The sequence below is a fragment of the Cucurbita pepo genome, chromosome LG01, assembly GCF_002806865.2.
Source record: "Cucurbita pepo subsp. pepo cultivar mu-cu-16 chromosome LG01, ASM280686v2, whole genome shotgun sequence".
In the NCBI taxonomy this organism is placed as follows: domain Eukaryota; kingdom Viridiplantae; phylum Streptophyta; class Magnoliopsida; order Cucurbitales; family Cucurbitaceae; genus Cucurbita; species Cucurbita pepo.
In genome coordinates this window covers 15,749,467-15,768,172 of record NC_036638.1, presented here as the reverse complement: position 1 = coordinate 15,768,172, position 18,706 = coordinate 15,749,467, and the positions used below count along the sequence as shown (strand labels likewise).

The following is an 18,706-nucleotide window of genomic DNA, read 5'->3' as shown; positions in this document are numbered from 1 at the left end:
AAAAAAAAAAAAAAAAAAAAAAAAAAAAAAAAAAAAAAAAAAAAAAAAAAAAAAAACACTCATTTTCATGTTCTCAGCATAATATTTGAAATTGTTTTTTTTTTTTTAATAGTGAGAGAGAGAAACATGTACCTGAAAAAATGGGAGAACTGCAAATCAAAAGAAATGGGAGGACTGAATAGCAAAACAAAAGGCACTGAAATTGAGATTATGAATAAAGCTGTGGGGGAAAATAGGAAGCAAGTATATGCAATTTATAGACCATAGAGAGGAGAGGAGATCTACTTTAATCAAGTCTTTCAACACTAGTCAAGGTCATCATCTTCTCACCCAAGTTTAATTTATGCCTTCCTGCATTCATTTATTATTTATTATATATATATATATATATATTAAATTTTATTTCTATCTTCTCAACATTAGTAATATTTTTTTTACAAATTTATAAATATATGAACCATGTGAAATTTTTTAGTTCATAATTTTTAATAAAAATCCACATATTTATTTTAATTAGTCCATCCAATTATATATATATATATATAAAAGCACACTATTGACTAATATTTTGATTTATAGTTTATGAAATGATTTATTACATCCCTAGAAGGATGTTTCATTTAGTCCCTTTTGGAAATGGGCCCATATAGAGAGAAAGGGGGCCCCACGCGTTTGAGATGGAAAAATGTTGTACTATGTTGCATTGAATATAATCAACGCATTATATAGGAATATGGTCGGAAACTTACATAAAAGTAGAGTGACGCACTACTTTCTAACTACTGGGCCCTATTATATAGTTTTTGTGGACATTATTTGGTTTTTATACCATATTCTTTGTATTAATTTAAACAAAATTTAGTGGGATATAATAAGACATTAATCTTCAGTCCTTAAAAAAAATTCATTTGATCCCTACTTAAAATTTTAATTCGTATTCATTTTTAAAAAAATTAATGAATTTAGTAGATATGAAATTAAATTAAAAAAAAAAAATTATAAATTTTTAATTTGTATGAGTTGAGTTCATGTCAACGTCGGAATTAGAAAAGGTGGAGAAAGATTTGGAGAAATTTTCGTCTTGGTCTCCTTGGTTTAACGGTTTATCGCCAGGTCAGCAATATTAATAACTGAATCTCTTTTTTTCTTTTTCTTTTTTCTGTTTTTTAAAAATATTTATGAATTATTTTCTTCTTTATATTTCTTTTCCTTTCCTACTTTTCTAGAATGTTCTTTCCTTTTTATATAGCATTTGTTCTTGAGTTTTATTTTATTCTCATTTATATATGGTAAAATGCTTCTATTTATTTTTTATTCGTCCTTTGAAGTAATTTGACATTAATAACAACATTTTGTTAAAAAAACATAATCAAACATATAAATATTTTAATTTTAGATGAGTTTTACAAAAATAATATATATATAATATTTAAAGTAAATAATATATCTTAATATTCTTTATTCATAATTTGATTTATAGTATATTTTATTTTATTCTCTCAATTTAAAACAAATATAAGTCTAGACTTTAGTAATCAATTTAATAAGTATGAAAAAGTAACCCAAATTTAAAAACTTCTAAATGATTATTTATTATTATTATTATTATTATTAATTTGAAGAGTAAGAATGAGGACCAAGAAAAGAACCTAACTTAAGCCACAAGTTTCCAAATAAGAAGGTAACTGGAAGCAGAGATGCAGAATTTTGATTCATTTCTCTATAGTCTTTTTAACTTCTAAGNGAAAAAAAAACTGTGTCGATTATCATAAAAAGTTTTCCTTTTTTAAAAAATTAACCAAAAATTATTTTTTAAAAATGAGAGTGAAGCAGGACTTTGACTGACCCGCATGGACTTTAACTACATATTTATTCAAAGGATGAAATTAAATACTTAGGAGAACAAATATATGATTAAAAAAACAAAGAGCTAAATTTTATAATTGAATGTATAGAGAAGAATTGATGATGTGGACTAAGTCTTCCAGTCAATCTTTGGTAATGAATGTAAAAGAGAAGTTTAGGAGTGATGATTAGGAGACACGTCAGTTTCCAAATTCCAACTATATTGGTATGTGATTCGTGACGACCCACGTGGACCCAGTTATTTATGGTCCTATCTCATGAAAACATTAATTCACAACATACGTTAATGGACTAAAACGTTGTTGTCACAAAAAAAGACATATTATCATATATACTTCACTAAAAACATGGCAATCTAGGTCATACTTGGCTATATCGATCAAAATTACGTGAACAATTAAGAATCAGCTTCAAGCAGAAGCAGTGGTGGCATCAAGCTTAACCATGGCGAAACAGAGACGAGAAACCATGGTTTGAGTTTCAGCCTCAAATTCATCTTTTCTGAAGCTCCAAAGCTGGACGTGATCTCCGCTTTTGAACCCATTCTGTTCCACCAACGAATTCCATTGTGTCATTAAACAGTAGGAATCCCCGCTCCCAATCTTCCACAACTTCAAGCAAATGCTGCTCTCTCGGAGAAGAGGATCCACTATCATTACATTCATCCCTTTTTTCCCCTTGTTTTCTTGTTGCTTTAGTACCCTCCTCTCCTCTTCCGTTGCAAAATCCACTTTCAGTTTCTTTGCAGGGAAAGATAGTCGCCCATGATTCTTATTCATATCAGTATCTTGCAGTTGTTTTTGAATTGCCAGTTCGATTTGGTACGCCCCCATCTCCCCAATTCGATCTCTCATCGCCGCCGGCATGTCCGGAGTGGTCGGAAAGGGGGTTTGCTTACACCTCTTCTTCCTGGGTTTTCTTTCAGTGATGGGTTTTCTTTTAGTGATGGGTTTTCTTTCAGAGATGGGTTTTCTGTCAGTGATGGGTTTTGTGTTAGTGGTTCGAACTGGAAGATAGGCAGACGGAAGGACATGAGTGACAGAGTTGGAGAATGCAATCAGAATGGTAGCGCACTCCATCATAGAGATTGAACGTTTGGTAATAGCAGAGCCGGAAGAACCCCTCTTTCTTCGAGGAATGTGAACTCCAAGGTCCAAATCAAGAAAAGAAATCTCGTTTTTAAGTCTTCTCAAACCCATAGCTCAATCGCAGAAAACAGAGCACGTAAAACCTTGAGCTGCAAGCAAACAGAGATGAGTAAGTGAAGCGGCAGTGAGAGCCGAGAGGTGAAGGGTATTTATTAACGGCTCTGACTCAAATTTTCCTAAATTGATTCACATCCTAAACCACTCCGATGCCGTTGGATTCAAATCTGATTAAGGAAATTCTGAGGGCAATCATCTTCTTAGTGCGACTCTGAGAAACAGAGGAGTATTTTTTTTTTTTCCCATAAATGCTCTGTTTCTAACGGTAACAAAAAGAGACAGCTAACTCGGTTCATTCCACTAACTTGCATTTAATTTGTAACAAAATTAGATTTAATCCCAATGCTAATATTGCTGTCTAAGACTGCGCTCCACTCTCTGAATCACCATGAACAAGAACAAGCGGCTGATGTTTGTAACTGAGGAACATTTTAAAAAATATAGCTACTGTAATGCTAATACTAAGAAATACATTTGAAATTAAATAATGTTGACAAATATAAATTAACTTGCGGTTATTAATAAGAATATAATTTTACATTTATGTTTTAAGCTCCATGTATATGTATATATGTGTAACAAAAGATAGCTTATTTACATTCTCAAATGCAAATGGGCCTTTAGATGCGCTCTCCGAAAATTAGCCCAATGGGCTTTCTTAATGCAATCTCCGGAAGCCCATTGGGCCTTCTTAATGCACTCTCCAAAAGGTCTAAACCCAAGAACATCAAAGCACTTAAACCCTAACGCGTAGAACCTTCTAGGCGCATCCAGAACCCCAAATTTGCACGCCCTTTCGTCCAATAGCGCCACATAAAAAGCACCTCTTCTCGTCGCCTTCCTACTCCAAAACCCTAATTCTTCGACCACAGACGTTGCACGAACAATCAACTCAAAGACGAATGGCGAAGCGATTAATTCCTTTCTTCAATCGTGTCCTGATCGAGAAAATTGTTCCTCCTTCCAAAACCACCGCCGGCATTCTTCTCCCAGAGAGCTCCACCAAGGTATTTGCAATGTAGCATTCGTTTTATCTGTAGTTTCATTTCAATTTTCCTTGTCCTTACTTGATTTGGTTTTTTATGTGATTAACCGATGTTTGCTCCGACAGTTGAACTCCGGTAAGGTGGTTGCAGTGGGTCCTGGTGCACGGGATAGAAACGGGAATCTGATTCCGGTCAGTGTGAAAGAAGGTGATACCGTTCTTTTGCCTGAATATGGAGGCACGTCGGTGAAGCTTGGAGAGAAAGAGTATGATTTTAAACAGTTTTAACTAGTTTTATTTCTTTGTTTGCAGAAATGGTCGTCTGCGATATAATTCGTCCTGCACTTTTTATTATGCTTGTTTTGTTTGCATCTTTAATTCACTAACGTGAACTCATGAATAATGCTTGTATGTCTCTGAGGCCCCATCTCCGATTCTAAATGAATTTGAATTCTAGTTAAACTAATTAATAAAAAAGTTGAAGAGCTAAATTTGTTTTCTACAGAGTTATGGGATAGAACTTTACTTGTTGTGTTAAAACTAAGTATTTGAAAGTCCAAGAGAGAAAACATAAAGCTGAATCAACTAAAATTTTCAGGAAGATTTAGGGCGAAGAGTGAATTTAAGATGATTTGTAGAAAGATTTAAAGCTAGTGTATTAACTCTTTAAATTTGATTAGATAATGAACAAGTGTTGTAGAAACTTTCATAGCATAAAAACACTTAAAAAAGTACTTTCGAGAGAAGAACTAAATTGCTGTTTCAGTGTTTCTTCCCGAAACTGAATGTTCCTCGAAATTATGTCAAACCAAGACTAAAAGAAAAGGATTAAAATAACATTTTTGAATCCATTTTCATGATTTTAGTTTGAATTGTTTGATTGGGGTTTATCTGCAGGTTCCATTTGTTTAGAGATGAAGACATTTTGGGAACTCTACATGATTGATAGATTCATCCGACTCCATGGTGTGGTCGGATTGCGCTTTTTGCAAGAGGAGCTCATTCTGGTACTCTGAGTTGATTCTCTTCTCTTCCATGTTGTAGCTTCTTATTCACTGCAATAATGAAGGATGCCATCATTTTATGGTTAGTTTTCCATTTGGATAAATCTTAATGGAAACTCTTTTCAGTTCATCGTTGCTTCTGTTGTGATTCCTTATCTTCATTCAGCATTTGTTTTGTTTTTCCAATGGGTTGGAGGAATAGAGAACTGTTGTATTTGATGGCTAAGGCTATTTTGTAGGAATTTTAACATACGATTATGGAAATAAGATAGTTCTGAGTTGCTTCAATTACTTTGTTCTTTCTATTTTGTTTCCACTCGTTCTAAATCCAATGAGATACATAATTATAGGACTTACATATTAAATAAAAAACAGTCTTGTGCGATCGAATTATGATGTTATGGATGGTTAATCTTGTGTTCAGTCATGTTTGTATGACATGAAAGAGGCGAATGAGTTGGATTAATTATGGGGTACAGTTGTTTATATAGCCAGATTTGATTCACTGCCCCAATGATTGTAATATTCTCACTTCCTTACCAGCGTAATATTTCTTTTTTCAGCGGTAAGTGATTCACCGTCAAAAAATGAATTAAATGAATGGACTTTGAATTTCCATGTTTCATAGTAGACTGGTAACATTATAGTAAATCTTATTGAAAAGTTAAAATGTTGTTAGATTTTCATATAAATAAATTCGTTTTAACAATTTTAGATAATTAAATAAATTATTATTGATTTATTGTAATCAAATAGTTAATTATAATAATTTTATTAATTATGATAACTTATTGAGTTAATCTACAATAAAATAAATTAAGACGAAATGTTATCAAATCTTTATACAAATAATATTATTTTCTTAGTTATCTTAATACCTTTCAGACAATTTTATTGCATTTGTTAATTTATTTTATTTATATTATTGTTTGTTATTATTTTAAATTATTAAAATAGTTTTAACTAATGAAAGTTTTCATTCATTAATTATAAATAATATAATTTTTTTTTTAATTTATATTAAAAATTAACGTGTTATATTTCGAAGTATAGTTATTTTTATTTCACTCATTACTATTTTATGAGCTTTTTATAAACTATTTGAAAATGATTAATAAATAACAAAAAATTATAAAACAATTAGTAAATAAAAATAAGTAGTGAAAAGGAAATTCCAAATGATGCAAAAACAAATAATTGAGAGAAAATAAAATAAGTTAAGTTATAAAAAGGATAATAATAATGGTAAAAAATCGAAATATATATATATATTTAAAGAATCATATTTTAAAATACAACAAAGAAAGTAAAAGAAGAATTAAACGTGAAAGAAAATGAAGAAAAATAAATAATTATAATAGAAACGATACAAAATAACAGAGAGAGAGAGAGAGGGGGGGGGGATAAAGGATAGTTAAAAACCATCTTTGTATGGGTTTTAAAAAACATAAAATTCTCACTTTTTTATTTTTTTTTGGTCTAAAAAGACCTTTATAGACAAAAGGTTAAAATTCTCTCTTACTAAAAAAAGATCTTTTTAGACAAAAAGGTAAAATTCTCTCTTATCAAATACAAAAATTTTAATAATAATTTATTGATTTTTTTATGAAATTCAAATTGACACATGAGTATAGCAGTTAAATTTATTTTTTATGAGACATTTAAAAATTTTCTACAAAAAAAAATAAATTAAAAGTAGAAAAGTTATCGTAAATTTTTTAGTTAAAAAAAAAAACCATGTTAAATGCAGGGATTTCAAATTGAAATAAACATTAAGAAATTAATTTAATGTTAAAAGAAGTATAATTTGTGTTTAGATATTTATTTTCCTAAAATATTTAATTAGTTCTTAAATATTACTAATGGTAAAACATAGAGCAATTAGTTGGTGTAATGTAGGAAAGGAATGTTAATTATTAAGTAATTAATAATCAATAAAATTGTATCGTATTTATGGACGTGATTGTGAAAAATCACAGTACAAATGTCTCTTGATCATAAATATTTTAAAAAAGTATTTGTAACTCAACCATAGAAGAATCATATTATGTAATAGTTTTAATAATAACGTGAGAGAACCAAAATGAAAGAAAAATGTGAGATTTGCATTTTAAGATTTAAGAACATGTGGACACGTGGGATTGCCCGACAATTGTGGTGGCTGCCTCGTGCCTCCAGCTCACCACCTTCCACGTCTTCATTTAATCTAAATCTTCTTGCTTTCTTCTACTGCTTGGGACAAAAGCAAATCGGGTGGCTCACCACTTACCTGCCACCCCACCCATGTGGCACTATATCCTCCCTACACGTGGCCTATAAACCATGTGTTTTCAACTGTCAAATTATCAACTAAACAAAACAAATAAATAAAAAGATCTTAACCATTTAATAAGTTTATAGACATCCAAACACAAAAACATCTTAACCATTAAAATTAAAAGACATAATTTATGTAATCACGCCCGTAAACAATTATGATATTTCAATCAACATAAAATTAAAAGACGAATATATCCTTTTTTGTTTATGATGAAGTTTGGGATTTTTTCAAATTAATAAATTTTTGAGATTATACATTAACTATAAAATTTCTAAAGTTTTTTTTTTCTTTTTTACTTTTTTATAATCATTTACATGTATTTAATGTTTTTAATGTAATAAAAAATAAATCTTAGATGGTAGGAGGAGATTAAAAAAAAAAAACAAAACATTGAGTTACAAGAATGAAAAGAANCGGTTAAATTTATTTTTTATTTGAGACATTTAAAAATTTTGTACAAAAAAAAATTAAAAGTAGAAAAGTTATCGTAAATTTTTTAGTTTAAAAAAAAAACCATGTTAAATGCAGGGATTTGAAATTGAAATAAACATTAAGAAATTAATTTAATGTTAAAAGAAGTATAATTTGTGTTTCCATATTTATTTTCGTAAAATATTTAATTAGTTCTTAAATATTAATTTAGTTTTAGATAAGATAATGTTTTAAATGTAAAAAAACGTAATGAGTGAAATGTAGAAGGTCGTCCATGGGCGTGTAGAGCAATTAGTTGGTGTAATGTGGGAAAGGAATGTTAATTATTAACTAATTAATAAGTAATAAAACTATATCGTATTTATCGATGTGATTGTGAAAAATCAGAGTACAAATATCTGTTAATCATAGATGTTCTTAAAAAGTATTTGGAACTCAACCATAGAAGAATCATATTATATAATAGTTATAATAATAACGTGAGAGAACCAAAATGTAAGAAAAATGTGAGATTTGCATTTTAAGATTTAAGAACATGTGGACACGTGGGATTGCCCGACAATTGTGGTGGCTGCCTCGTGCCTCCAGCTCACCACCTTCCACGTCTTCATTTAATCTAAATCTTCTTGCTTTCTTCTACTGCTTGGGACAAAAGCAAATCGGGTGGCTCACCACTTACCTGCCACCCCACCCATGTGGCACTATATCCTCCCTACACGTGGCCTATAAACCATGTGTTTTAAACTTTAATTTTAATTAACTCAAATTATCAACTAAATAAAATAAATAAATAAAAACATCTTAATGTCCCCTCCTAAATTCAATGAAAATAAATAAATAAATAAATACCTGGACATTATATTATTTACAACTTTAAATTTTTTAAATTAATATTTTCCCCTTGGTATATAATTGAAATGAAATCTTAGTGCCTATCCTTTTCGTAATTTATCTACTAAAATTTTACTTATTTTAATATAAAAAAATCACATATATATATTTTTAATTTTAATAAGATTAGAAACGTCTTTTTCTCTTCTAAAATACATAATTTATGTAATCACGCCCGTAAACAATTATTATATTTCAATCAACATAAAATTAAAAGACGAATATATCCTTTTTTGTTTATGATAAAGTTGGGATTTTTTCAAATTAATAAATTTTTGGGATTATACACTAACTATAAAATTTCTAAAGTTTTTTTCTTTTTTATTTTTTTATAATCATTTACATGTATTTAATGTTCTTAATGTTACAAGAATGAAAAGAAAAATCTAAAAAGAAGAAAAAAAGAGAGAGAGAAGGAGATGATGAAGAAAAGCGAAGGAAGAAGAACAAAATAAAAGAGTTGAAGACGAGAAAGTTCGTTAAGAGAGTGGGATGAAAAAATTAAGGATGACGAAGATTGATTATGAGAAAAAATGGAATGATTTTTAAATGAGAAAAACAGGCGGAGGAGATTTACGCAACAAGTAATTCTCTTCCATTCCATTCCATTCTCCGCTTTGGAACCATAAACCAAATCATTTTCTTCTTCTCACAATACCAACCTCTTCCATTTCCCCCATAATCCTTTGCATCTTCCCTCTAATCAATTACGAAAAGGGTCTCTTCAATTTCCCTTTTATTCTGAGAAATCTGTGAGTTCAAGTCCATTTTCATCGATGTGATGTAGATTAGTGGAATTCTGGGGTGGAACCAAATGCACCCATATAATCGGCTGCCGAGCAGTGGCCACTCAACTCCGTCACCGCCGCAGTCGCCTCTTCGGTCCCCACGGCTGCGGCATTCACGGTCTAAGGGCGGCCGCTTCACTCAAGCTCAGCAACCGGGTCGGACCTTTCCCCAGCGACTCGCCTGGTTAATCCTCTCCGTTTTGCTTCGTCGCCAAGGGATCTTCCTTTTTGCCCCTCTAATTTACATCTCCAGTATGCTTCTTTATATGGGCACTGTCTCTCACGATGTCGTTCCAGTCATCAAACATCGCCCTGCTGCTGGCTCTGTTTATCGAAGTCCCCAACTCTTCGCCAAGCTGCGCTCTGACATGGATGCTGATAACTCTTCCACTGATGCGGTTCGTTTATGTTTCCAATTCCGATTGGTTGATTNGCTCTGTTTATCGAAGTCCCCAACTCTTCGCCAAGCTGCGCTCCGACATGGATGCTGATAACTCTTCCACTGATGCGGTTCGTTTTTGTTTCCAATTCCGATTGGTTGATGGGTTTCTTGATGTGGGGTTGATTTGTTTTTGCATAGTCGCTAATTGATTCATTAATTGGAATCGGACGTGGGTGTCCTGTTTTCTTGTTGCTTTTCTCCTTTACAAATTGAGTTCCATTGGTGGTTTCTTGTGGATTCCTTAATTTGATTTGCCATCTTTTCTTGATCTACTCTTCATAGTTAGGAACCTTTAATAGTTGGTTATTGAATGTCGATGAATTAGTAACCAATGAGTGATGCTCAAGATATGAATTCTTTTTCCTGAATTCATGGAAAAGAAATGCGTTCTCTGTTGAGTTCTCTCACTTTTTCATCTTTTTCTCTGTGGGGCAAAACATTTCAAATGTGATTATTCAATCGGAGGGACTTTGTTGATATGAGATAGATTAGTAACTCTTATTTCTTACATATTTTTTTTTTTTAATTTCAAACAACTATCTGTTGGAAGCTTATCACTTATGAGCATGTTTTATGCTGTAAGGAAATGACTCGAAAGTGTGAAATGACTGCATGGCATGGCGTTGTCGAGAGCTCGGGTTGAGTCGTAGGACATGGTATTTGAGTGGGAAAAAGGGAATTAGGCTTCTGTTTTGTCTTACAGATATGGCTAGTCGGGACTCAAATCTGGTTTCTTCAAAATGGATGAACAGAAGCCTGAAACTCCTATGGATAAAAGTCTGATAAGAAAATTTGTTAATGTATTTTTTCTATGAAGATGTTATGATATGAATTTTACGTGTCGATATCTTTTCTGCGATTCTTGTGACATTAAATACTCAAAATAACCGCAGATATCGACGATATGGAAACACTCTTATAAAGGTGGTCAGTGGAAACCATGTATCAGCAATTCCACAGGAGGTAAGAGACCTGTTTTCTATTCCATTTTATGTTTCTTCAGGAGGTAGGAAATCTTTCATTATTTTGAATTGCATTTCAAGCAAAGCCCGTTTCCTATTCCATTTTTATTCTGGATATCACTTCATGCCAGAGGTGAGTGTCTGATCCCTGAGGCTCAAAGCCAATTTGAGAGGCGGCACCATCTTTGAAGCCATTCTAAATGATTGATATCACGTCAGAGTGTTACAAAATTCGTCTGATATTGCAGTATTGCTACTTTTTCTACTCACTGCCCTCCTATAACCTCTTCCCTTTACCACTGTTGTGATCATATTATGAGTAATGAACTTATCCTGAGAGACTGATTACTATTCAGATGAGATGCCTTTTTAAGACCTGTGATTGAATTTACTTATTGATATGTGTTCCTACTCTTGTTATGCCCTTTCTTGTTTAGAAATGTTGCATTTTTTAAAAATAATTTTATTACTTGCCTTTTTCCCTTAACGCGTGAGATCTCACATTGGTTGGAGAGGGGAAGCATTCTTTATAAGAGTGTGGAAATCTCTCCCTAGCATNCCCTTAACGCGTGAGATCTCACATTGGTTGGAGAGGGGAAGCACTCTTTATAAGAGTGTGGAAATCTCTCCCTGGCATACATGTTTTAAAAACCTTGAGGGAAAGCTCAAAGAAGACAATATCTGCTAGCGGTGGGATTGGGCTGTTACAAATGGTATCAGAGCCAGACACCGTGCGATGTGCTAGCGAGGATGCTGAGTCTCGAAGGGGGGTGGACACCGGGTGGTGTGCCAGCGAGGACAATGGGCCCTGAAGGGAGGTGGATTGTGAGATCCCACATCGGATGGAGAGGGGAACAAAGGAAACCTCTCCCTAGCAGACGCGTTTTAAAAACTTTTTAGGAAAGCCTGAAAAGGATACTCCAAAGAAAGACAATATTTGTTAACAGTGAGCTTGGGCTGTTACATAATGCCTACTAAATTTTATTTAAATTTCTGTTTCTTTTATTCTTCACAATTTCATTTGTGGTTTCTTTAATTTTTGATAGGCCTACCGGAGTCGAATGGATATATTTATGTTGAGGCAAACGGTGGTCTAAATCAGCAAAGAACATCAGTTGGTTTCTTTTACCTCATCATTACTTTCTTATTTCCTTAAACCACCTACTATCCCAATCCCATGAAAGAAACCATTCCCTAGAAACTAGGTTTCTCTGTAAACAATGCCTTTTCTCATTCTATGTCATTACTGTTATCTATGTATTGCAGATATGCAATGCAGTTGCTGTGGCTGGCTATCTAAATGCAACACTTGTAATCCCTAATTTTCATTTCCACAGCATTTGGAGAGATCCTAGGTATGTCTTTGGACTACAAATTGTACCACCTTTTACTATGCTTGATGTTAATGTTCTAAGAAAAGGCTAGAATTCTATAAACCTTTGTAAAGCTGTCAGCTTATGTCAATAACATACAAATTGGTTGTATTTGTTTGGATTTGTAAAGTTCTATATAACATTATTTATTATTGAGTATGCGCATCCATTTTTAGCTAGATTCCTAGTTAATTGGTATCATACATTTTTGAGGTTATTAGGAAGATCTTTGTCATTGCTAACCTTTGGCTTTCCTTCCATTTCGACTTTATGGGCTTGTAGTACATTGATCTGCACAATGCATCCGTGTTTCAAGGCTAATTGATTTAATGTTGTATTTTGTTGTTCAGCAAGTTCAGCGAAATATATGACGAGGAATATTTTATCAAGACGTTAGAGAATGATGTGCGCATTGTAAACAAGATTCCAGAATACATTATGGAACGCTTCGACCACAACATGACTAATGTCTACAACTTCAGAATAAAGGCATGGTCGTCCATTCATTACTACAGGGATACTGTGCTTCCAAGATTACTTGATGAACTGTGAGTGTTTCTGTTCTGACTATTAGCTTGTGGTTAAATGTTTGTGGAAGATATTTTCCCCCCATCATATTTTTATTCTCATTTTGTGTGACGAGAAAGAAAACATGTACTGCTTTTTAGTTTTTCTTGTGGAAAAACAAGCAGATAATGTATATCTACGACGAACTGTATACAAGTGGTGTACGCCATTTGTAATGTTTTGTGGATCTTAATCTTGTTGTTATAATCCATGCTGTAAATAGTTTGATCTTAGTTTCTGGCATAATTTGGAGTTTCATTACAGGGTCATAAGAATTTCGCCTTTTGCAAATCGACTATCATTTGATGCTCCTCCTGCTGTTCAACGCCTTCGATGTTTAGCAAATTATAGAGCGCTGAGATTCTCTACTCCTATATTATCATTGGGAGAGATTTTGGTTGCTAGGATGAGAGAACGCAGTGCCAGAGATGGTGGGAAGTATATTTCTGTACATCTTCGCTTTGAGGAGGTACTGTTTGAAAGCTTGAATGTATATTGATCCCATAATTGAGTTAATGAAAACCTAAACTTGGTTAACATGATGTGCCAGGATATGGTTGCATTCTCGTGTTGTATTTTTGATGGTGGGTCTAAAGAAGTGGAAGACATGAAAGCAGCCAGAGAAAAAGGATGGAAAGGGAAGTTCACAAAACCCGGTAGAGTTATACGTCCCGGTGCGATAAGGGTTAACGGGAAATGTCCAATGACTCCTTTAGAGGTGCTTGCTGTGTCTGCTATACTTCATGAAATTTTTAAAAAGTGTGTTCTTGTGAGATCAGGTGTCTTGTTTTCTTGTATTCAACAGGTTGGCTTAATGCTTAGGGGAATGGGATTCGATAATAGCACGTTTATTTATTTGGCGTCGGGAACGATATATGATGCTGAGAGAAATATGGCTCCGCTTTTGGAGATGTTTCCGAATCTGCTTACGAAGGAAATGCTGGCATCACCTGAAGAACTTTCTCCATTCAAGGTTTTGTGATTTTGAATTCTCAGTTATTTGTTTTATGATTGGAGAGCTAGTTTCTGTGTCTCTTATTGAAGCTGCTAGTTCTTGTTATCAGAGTTTTTCTTCCAGGATGGCTGCTATAGACTATACAGTTTGTCTCCACAGCGAGGTATTTGTGACAACACAGGGTGGCAACTTCCCACATTTTCTGATTGGCCATAGAAGATACTTGTACGGTGGACACTCCAAAACGGTCAAGCCGGACAAGCGAAAGTTAGCATTACTTTTCGATAACCCTACAACCGGGTACGTGCTACTCGTGTCAATCGTATTAGTCAAGTCTGATTAGCATAGTTTTTTAATATGAGGTTCCCTATATATGTTGAACAGTCAAGCCAACTGATGCTATAACACATGCACAATATAAAACCTGTCACCCTTACGAACACTTGGTCTCGGTGGCGAGGGTCTTATGGAAAATATTAGGGTCTGGTTGGTATGCCATCTAGATTGTATTGTATATTTTTAGACACGCTAAATCAAATGGACTATGCGACGAGTATCTGTTCGGAAATTATAAAGCATCAAAACATGTTGCATTAATTGCTGGCTACTGGTATCCTTTCAAATGCTACTTTCAGGTACATATGTGATATGACTTCACTATCATTTCCTTTTTGTTTCATTTTCTCAGATGGAAAAGTTTTAAGAGACATATGTTCATCATGCGGAGTCATAGTGATTCCAAGGGGTTTGAGCTCAAAAGACCAAACGACTCGATATACACCTTCCCTTGTCCAGATTGCATGTGTTTTACCAACAAATCAAACGCTACGAAATCGTCATCAGCCCCTTGATTTTCAGAGTGGGAGACTCGATGGGGCCATATACCCTTAGAAATGTAATCTTGCCAACACATATTGCTGCTAACCATCCATTTTCTTTTGTAATTCTTTCATTTTTTTCCCTTTCAACACGGCGAGAGGGCACACCCTGATTCGGGATCTTCAAGGATTTGTAGTAGGGGGGTCATATTGATCTGGTTCTTTCTGAAAATAGGATTGTGTGAGGAGTTACATCTTTCTAAGATTTGGACGACCGCAGTTTATTTTGGTTGAGAGCATTTGTAAGGTTTTGGCTGAGGCATTGTTTTTGTTTTACCTTTGAAACTGCAGCTGCTGTATCTAACAAGCTGTAGAAAAACACTTGTTTGTTCACCATAGTTATTCTTTTCTTCCCATTGTTCCTGAGATTTTTGTGATAGGTTTTAGGTTAAGAGTGCAGATCAATACTGTAAAAGTGTGAGTGTAGTTTTGTTAGATATATCTTATCATATTCGTTTTGGATATCTCTGTTGTTATAACAACAAAACATGTAAACAATTGCTTATTCATTACATTCAAAAGCTTTTCAGAGATGAGTTTTTTTACATAGCTATTCTTGTTTACTCCTGAATAAGTTACAATTCCATGGGAAAAAAACACTAATCTAATAGAGCGATCATTGATCGAACCTGGATCACGATAAATAATGACCAGCAGAGATAATCTTCCAAGGGTACAACGCTGCTCTTTGAGAAAGAAAGACTGAGACGTCGACGAATTTATGTTTCTTGTGAACAATTATACAAGAAGCTTATTACAGGTTCCAACACCAACAGCAGCAGCAAGATGCCAAGCTGCATGAATAAATGGAGTTTTGGGCAAAGCATCATCAGCAATGAAAAGTACACCACCTAATATTGTTGACATCTTATGCACATTGTGAGCCATCCTTAAATCTGGATCCTTGAAAGCTCTTTTTGCAAATATTACCTGAGTCATGAAATAAAAAGGTAAGTTACATAAGTAAACCATTAACGTATATAATATTCTACTTATGATTGCAAAGGATTGATAAATGAAGCTTCATTCAACAAATCTTTCTATAGAATGCTGCCAATTGACTTCAGAAATATAAAGAATATTGAAACATGTAAAGGAATGAGCGGTAGATAACAGTGACACCAAAAGGTTACCTCCATCATCCCAGTGTGAAGAGCAGAAACCGTAAAAGGTCTCAAAGGCAATAGAAATGCAGATGCAGCCATCAACAACTTCGGGTTGTCATTTCTGAGAGCTCCTGTCAAACACTGCAACATAGTTTAGAATGACTACCAGTATATCAAGCGTTGTCCTGGACAATTGATACTTCAAATATGCATACAAAAGGAACTCAAAGCATAAAGCCTAATCATACTTTAACATTAGAGAGAGCCCACGGTAGCAAGTTTTATGCCTTAGGTGAGTTGGCAACCCAGAAAAGTAGCCACTTAGTCTATTTCAGTAAACAATTCGACTTGAACTTACCACCGTGGCTGTAGCTATCATTGTGTAGTCAGCCCATCTAAGGTATTGTCTCAATTTTCCTCTGGAAGAATGATATAAAGTTGAGGCAACTCCAACTCCAATCAATGAATTAGCATATAGCTTCATTGAGAAATTCTTCCTGTGTTCAAAATAAAACTCAAATAATCAGACAAACACCAAGACAGATGCATCTATTGTTGCAAGAAAGCTTTCAGCACTCATTACCTTGGTGCCTGAATTCCTAGAGCTATAAAAGGAAGTGAGGTAAGCACGTTAGCCACCCTCTCAGCCAGATTCCGATCACCTACCAACAAAATAACAAAAGGATAAATATTTAGGAATTTTCTATAAATAATGCTAGAGAACTCTCAAGGTCCTAGGTTCAAGCCTCCTCCAGAGAACATTTCAGGAAAACATGCTACGCAGGTGAAACAATTTCAAGACTATACCTTGTATACAACCCCCAACAGGTCTCAAACAGGATGGTCTTTGCTCCCATACCCATCTGAAGATCATGAAAAAAGCTGTTAATATACAATGGCATGGTAACATTTTGTCATTCAACCAATTAAAACTGGTGGAAATCTGGGTGTGTACTTACTGCATTATCAATGGCTGGTTCACACTTAAAGCTGAACTTCCACAATTCAACTGAGAAAACTTCCCATCACGTGTAGTCTCATCCAGCGCGAAGTGTGAATCAGGCACAACAGTAACCCCATGCAGACCTTCAAGGGCTCTACAAGAGCTCGATTTATTCTGGGCACCCATCAGAGTTTCAGTAATAAGCTGAATCATTTTCAATGCCAGCAAGAATCTGCTGACATCGAACAAAATAATTGTGTCCACTCCAAACTCCTATATGCAACTGCACAAGTAAAAATCAGAGTTATAACTCACTTCTAAATCAAATCACTGAAGAACACCTCCCAAAACAAAATTTAAAATTATAAAAAGTTAAATCAAAAAAACTCATGCCCATTATTTAATCTTTGTTTTTTTAATCATTGGAAGCTCAATTTGGAAGCAGGATGGAGGGAAAACAAATATGATGCATATTATCAAACACCTTGTCGGCATTTCTAAACTCCCATTGGCATGACGCGTACTTAAGATGAAACGAACGCATGGGGGCCTAAGAAATCCGACATTTCAGGAAAGTAAACAGAAAAAAGGGGAAACCCCAGAAGGGATTCCAGATTGAAATTGAGGGAAAATATTTGAGATACGAAAGGGGAGAGAAATAGAAAACTTCATTCATGAATACAATGGGTAATAATTATAGGTACCCTGAAAGAAGACGACGAATATATTGATGGAGATGCCGGCGGCGAGATTGAGTAGAGGCGCGGTGGTTCGGTTTCAGAGGCGAGATAAAGTGGAGTTTGGGTGCTGGAAGTGGAAAATGGAGGAGAATCAAAATAAGAATCAGAATAAGAATAAGAAGATGCGAATTAGTGAAAAGAATGTTCTTGTTGGACGGCGCGCATATTCGCATTCCCGAATCATAAGCGCCCCGGTAGGGCTCAACCTCCCCAAAATCGCTGGAAAAGAGGGAACAATTCATTTCATTTTTCAACCACAGGGCCTGCGTCAAAAGCCATCCCAATATACAGTCCTGATCGACTCAACAAATTTATTTTTTCAATTATACTTTTTTTAACTTTTATTTTGAATTTAGATTCCTATCGGTTGAGGATGGTTAGGAGTGAATCGAATCTCCGCTTACTTACACAATGATCATGAATTTATAAATAAAAAAATATGCTCAATACCATTGTGGAGATTTATGGTTCCTAACCGTAACTTTTGAAAGTTGGTTTAAATTTAATATTTTCTTTTTAAGTGTGTACCTTTAAAAGTTTAAAACTAATTTCTGTTCATGGCTTGAGTCACGAAAAGTGGTCGTGGGCCAAAACTGGAATTGGGCTGGAGGACGAATGCACGCACTTACGACTAAAATCTACTAAAATCTAGATCTTAGTCGGTTGCTAGATTGGCAAGTGATGAGGATGGCTGAGTTGCGACGTCAAAGAGTGTGGGTATGAACCTAGATGGAAAACTTGGAGAGAGTTTGTTTTGAATTGAATTTTTTTTTTTATTACATTAGATTGCATTAATTGAATATGTTTTGTAACTTTTTTTTTTTTAAGCATCTTTATAGGAATCAATATTTGAAATATTTCTATTTTATATTTATGGTGGATAGGAAGATCTATATTAATGTACATTGTTACATTCATTAATGAAATCTTTATGAAATAATAATATAAAAATGGAAATAGAGAAAAAAAATGACACAAAACAAATATAGAAAATTTTTCCGAGAAAAAATAAATCAGGTGGGAAGGAAAAGAAATCTATTATAATGAACATTACAAAAAAAAAAAAATTAATTAATTAATTAATTAATTAATATAAATTACTATACTACCAATGTATATTAATAAGTAAATTACAAAAAGGTCCCCTATACCTAAACTAAATTATTCCCCATCATTCTACTACCACAGTAGTGAATTTCGTAATAAATGGTTTGTTATTTTCACTTAATGGGTCGTTAGAATGAATCAA

General features: G+C 33.8%; 5 protein-coding genes across 9 annotated transcripts in view; 2 read left to right on the top strand and 3 right to left on the bottom strand.

Annotated features, from left to right (window-relative positions):
• LOC111788091 (probable RNA-dependent RNA polymerase 1) overlaps positions 1 to 213 on the bottom strand; it is a 6,589-nt gene extending 6,376 nt beyond the window's left edge. For both annotated transcript variants that reach the window (XM_023668280.1, XM_023668271.1), the window contains exon 1: positions 133 to 213. The gene's annotated coding sequence lies outside the window, so the exon portion shown is untranslated. The remainder of the gene's footprint in view (positions 1 to 132) is intronic.
• A 2,063-nt stretch (positions 214 to 2,276) lies between these two features.
• On the bottom strand, positions 2,277 to 3,065 carry LOC111801088 (putative B3 domain-containing protein At3g24850). Its single transcript, XM_023685102.1, has one exon. It carries the CDS (start codon positions 3,063 to 3,065, stop codon positions 2,277 to 2,279), a length of 789 nt encoding a protein of 262 aa, XP_023540870.1.
• A 769-nt stretch (positions 3,066 to 3,834) lies between these two features.
• LOC111808855 (10 kDa chaperonin, mitochondrial-like) lies at positions 3,835 to 5,348 on the top strand. The gene is made up of 3 exons (XM_023695103.1): positions 3,835 to 4,078; positions 4,183 to 4,322; positions 4,954 to 5,348. Exons 1-3 carry the CDS (start codon positions 3,974 to 3,976, stop codon positions 5,000 to 5,002), a joined length of 294 nt encoding a protein of 97 aa, XP_023550871.1. The 5' UTR covers positions 3,835 to 3,973; the 3' UTR covers positions 5,003 to 5,348.
• A 3,789-nt stretch (positions 5,349 to 9,137) lies between these two features.
• On the top strand, positions 9,138 to 15,132 carry LOC111806873 (protein ESMERALDA 1-like). Of its 4 annotated transcripts, XM_023692393.1 has the most exons (11): positions 9,138 to 9,827; positions 9,940 to 10,001; positions 10,827 to 10,896; positions 11,942 to 12,009; positions 12,162 to 12,250; positions 12,619 to 12,816; positions 13,100 to 13,304; positions 13,386 to 13,553; positions 13,641 to 13,808; positions 13,900 to 14,090; positions 14,479 to 15,132. In XM_023692393.1, exons 1-11 carry the CDS (start codon positions 9,518 to 9,520, stop codon positions 14,639 to 14,641), a joined length of 1,692 nt encoding a protein of 563 aa, XP_023548161.1. In that variant the 5' UTR covers positions 9,138 to 9,517; the 3' UTR covers positions 14,642 to 15,132. The 4 variants fall into 4 exon arrangements, with proteins under 4 accessions (XP_023548161.1, XP_023548154.1, XP_023548169.1 ...); XM_023692386.1 differs by lacking the exon at positions 9,940 to 10,001 and having other exon boundaries at positions 9,138 to 9,889; XM_023692401.1 differs by lacking the exons at positions 9,138 to 9,827; positions 9,940 to 10,001 and adding an exon at positions 10,019 to 10,710.
• Positions 15,133 to 15,159: 27 nt separating this feature from the next.
• On the bottom strand, positions 15,160 to 17,725 carry LOC111806898. Its single transcript, XM_023692422.1, has 7 exons — positions 17,422 to 17,725; positions 16,734 to 17,000; positions 16,582 to 16,637; positions 16,358 to 16,436; positions 16,133 to 16,271; positions 15,802 to 15,915; positions 15,160 to 15,598 (listed from the first exon to the last, which is right to left on the bottom strand). Exons 2-7 carry the CDS (start codon positions 16,928 to 16,930, stop codon positions 15,407 to 15,409), a joined length of 777 nt encoding a protein of 258 aa, XP_023548190.1. The 5' UTR covers positions 16,931 to 17,000; positions 17,422 to 17,725; the 3' UTR covers positions 15,160 to 15,406.
• Between the last annotated feature and the right edge of the window lie 981 nt (positions 17,726 to 18,706).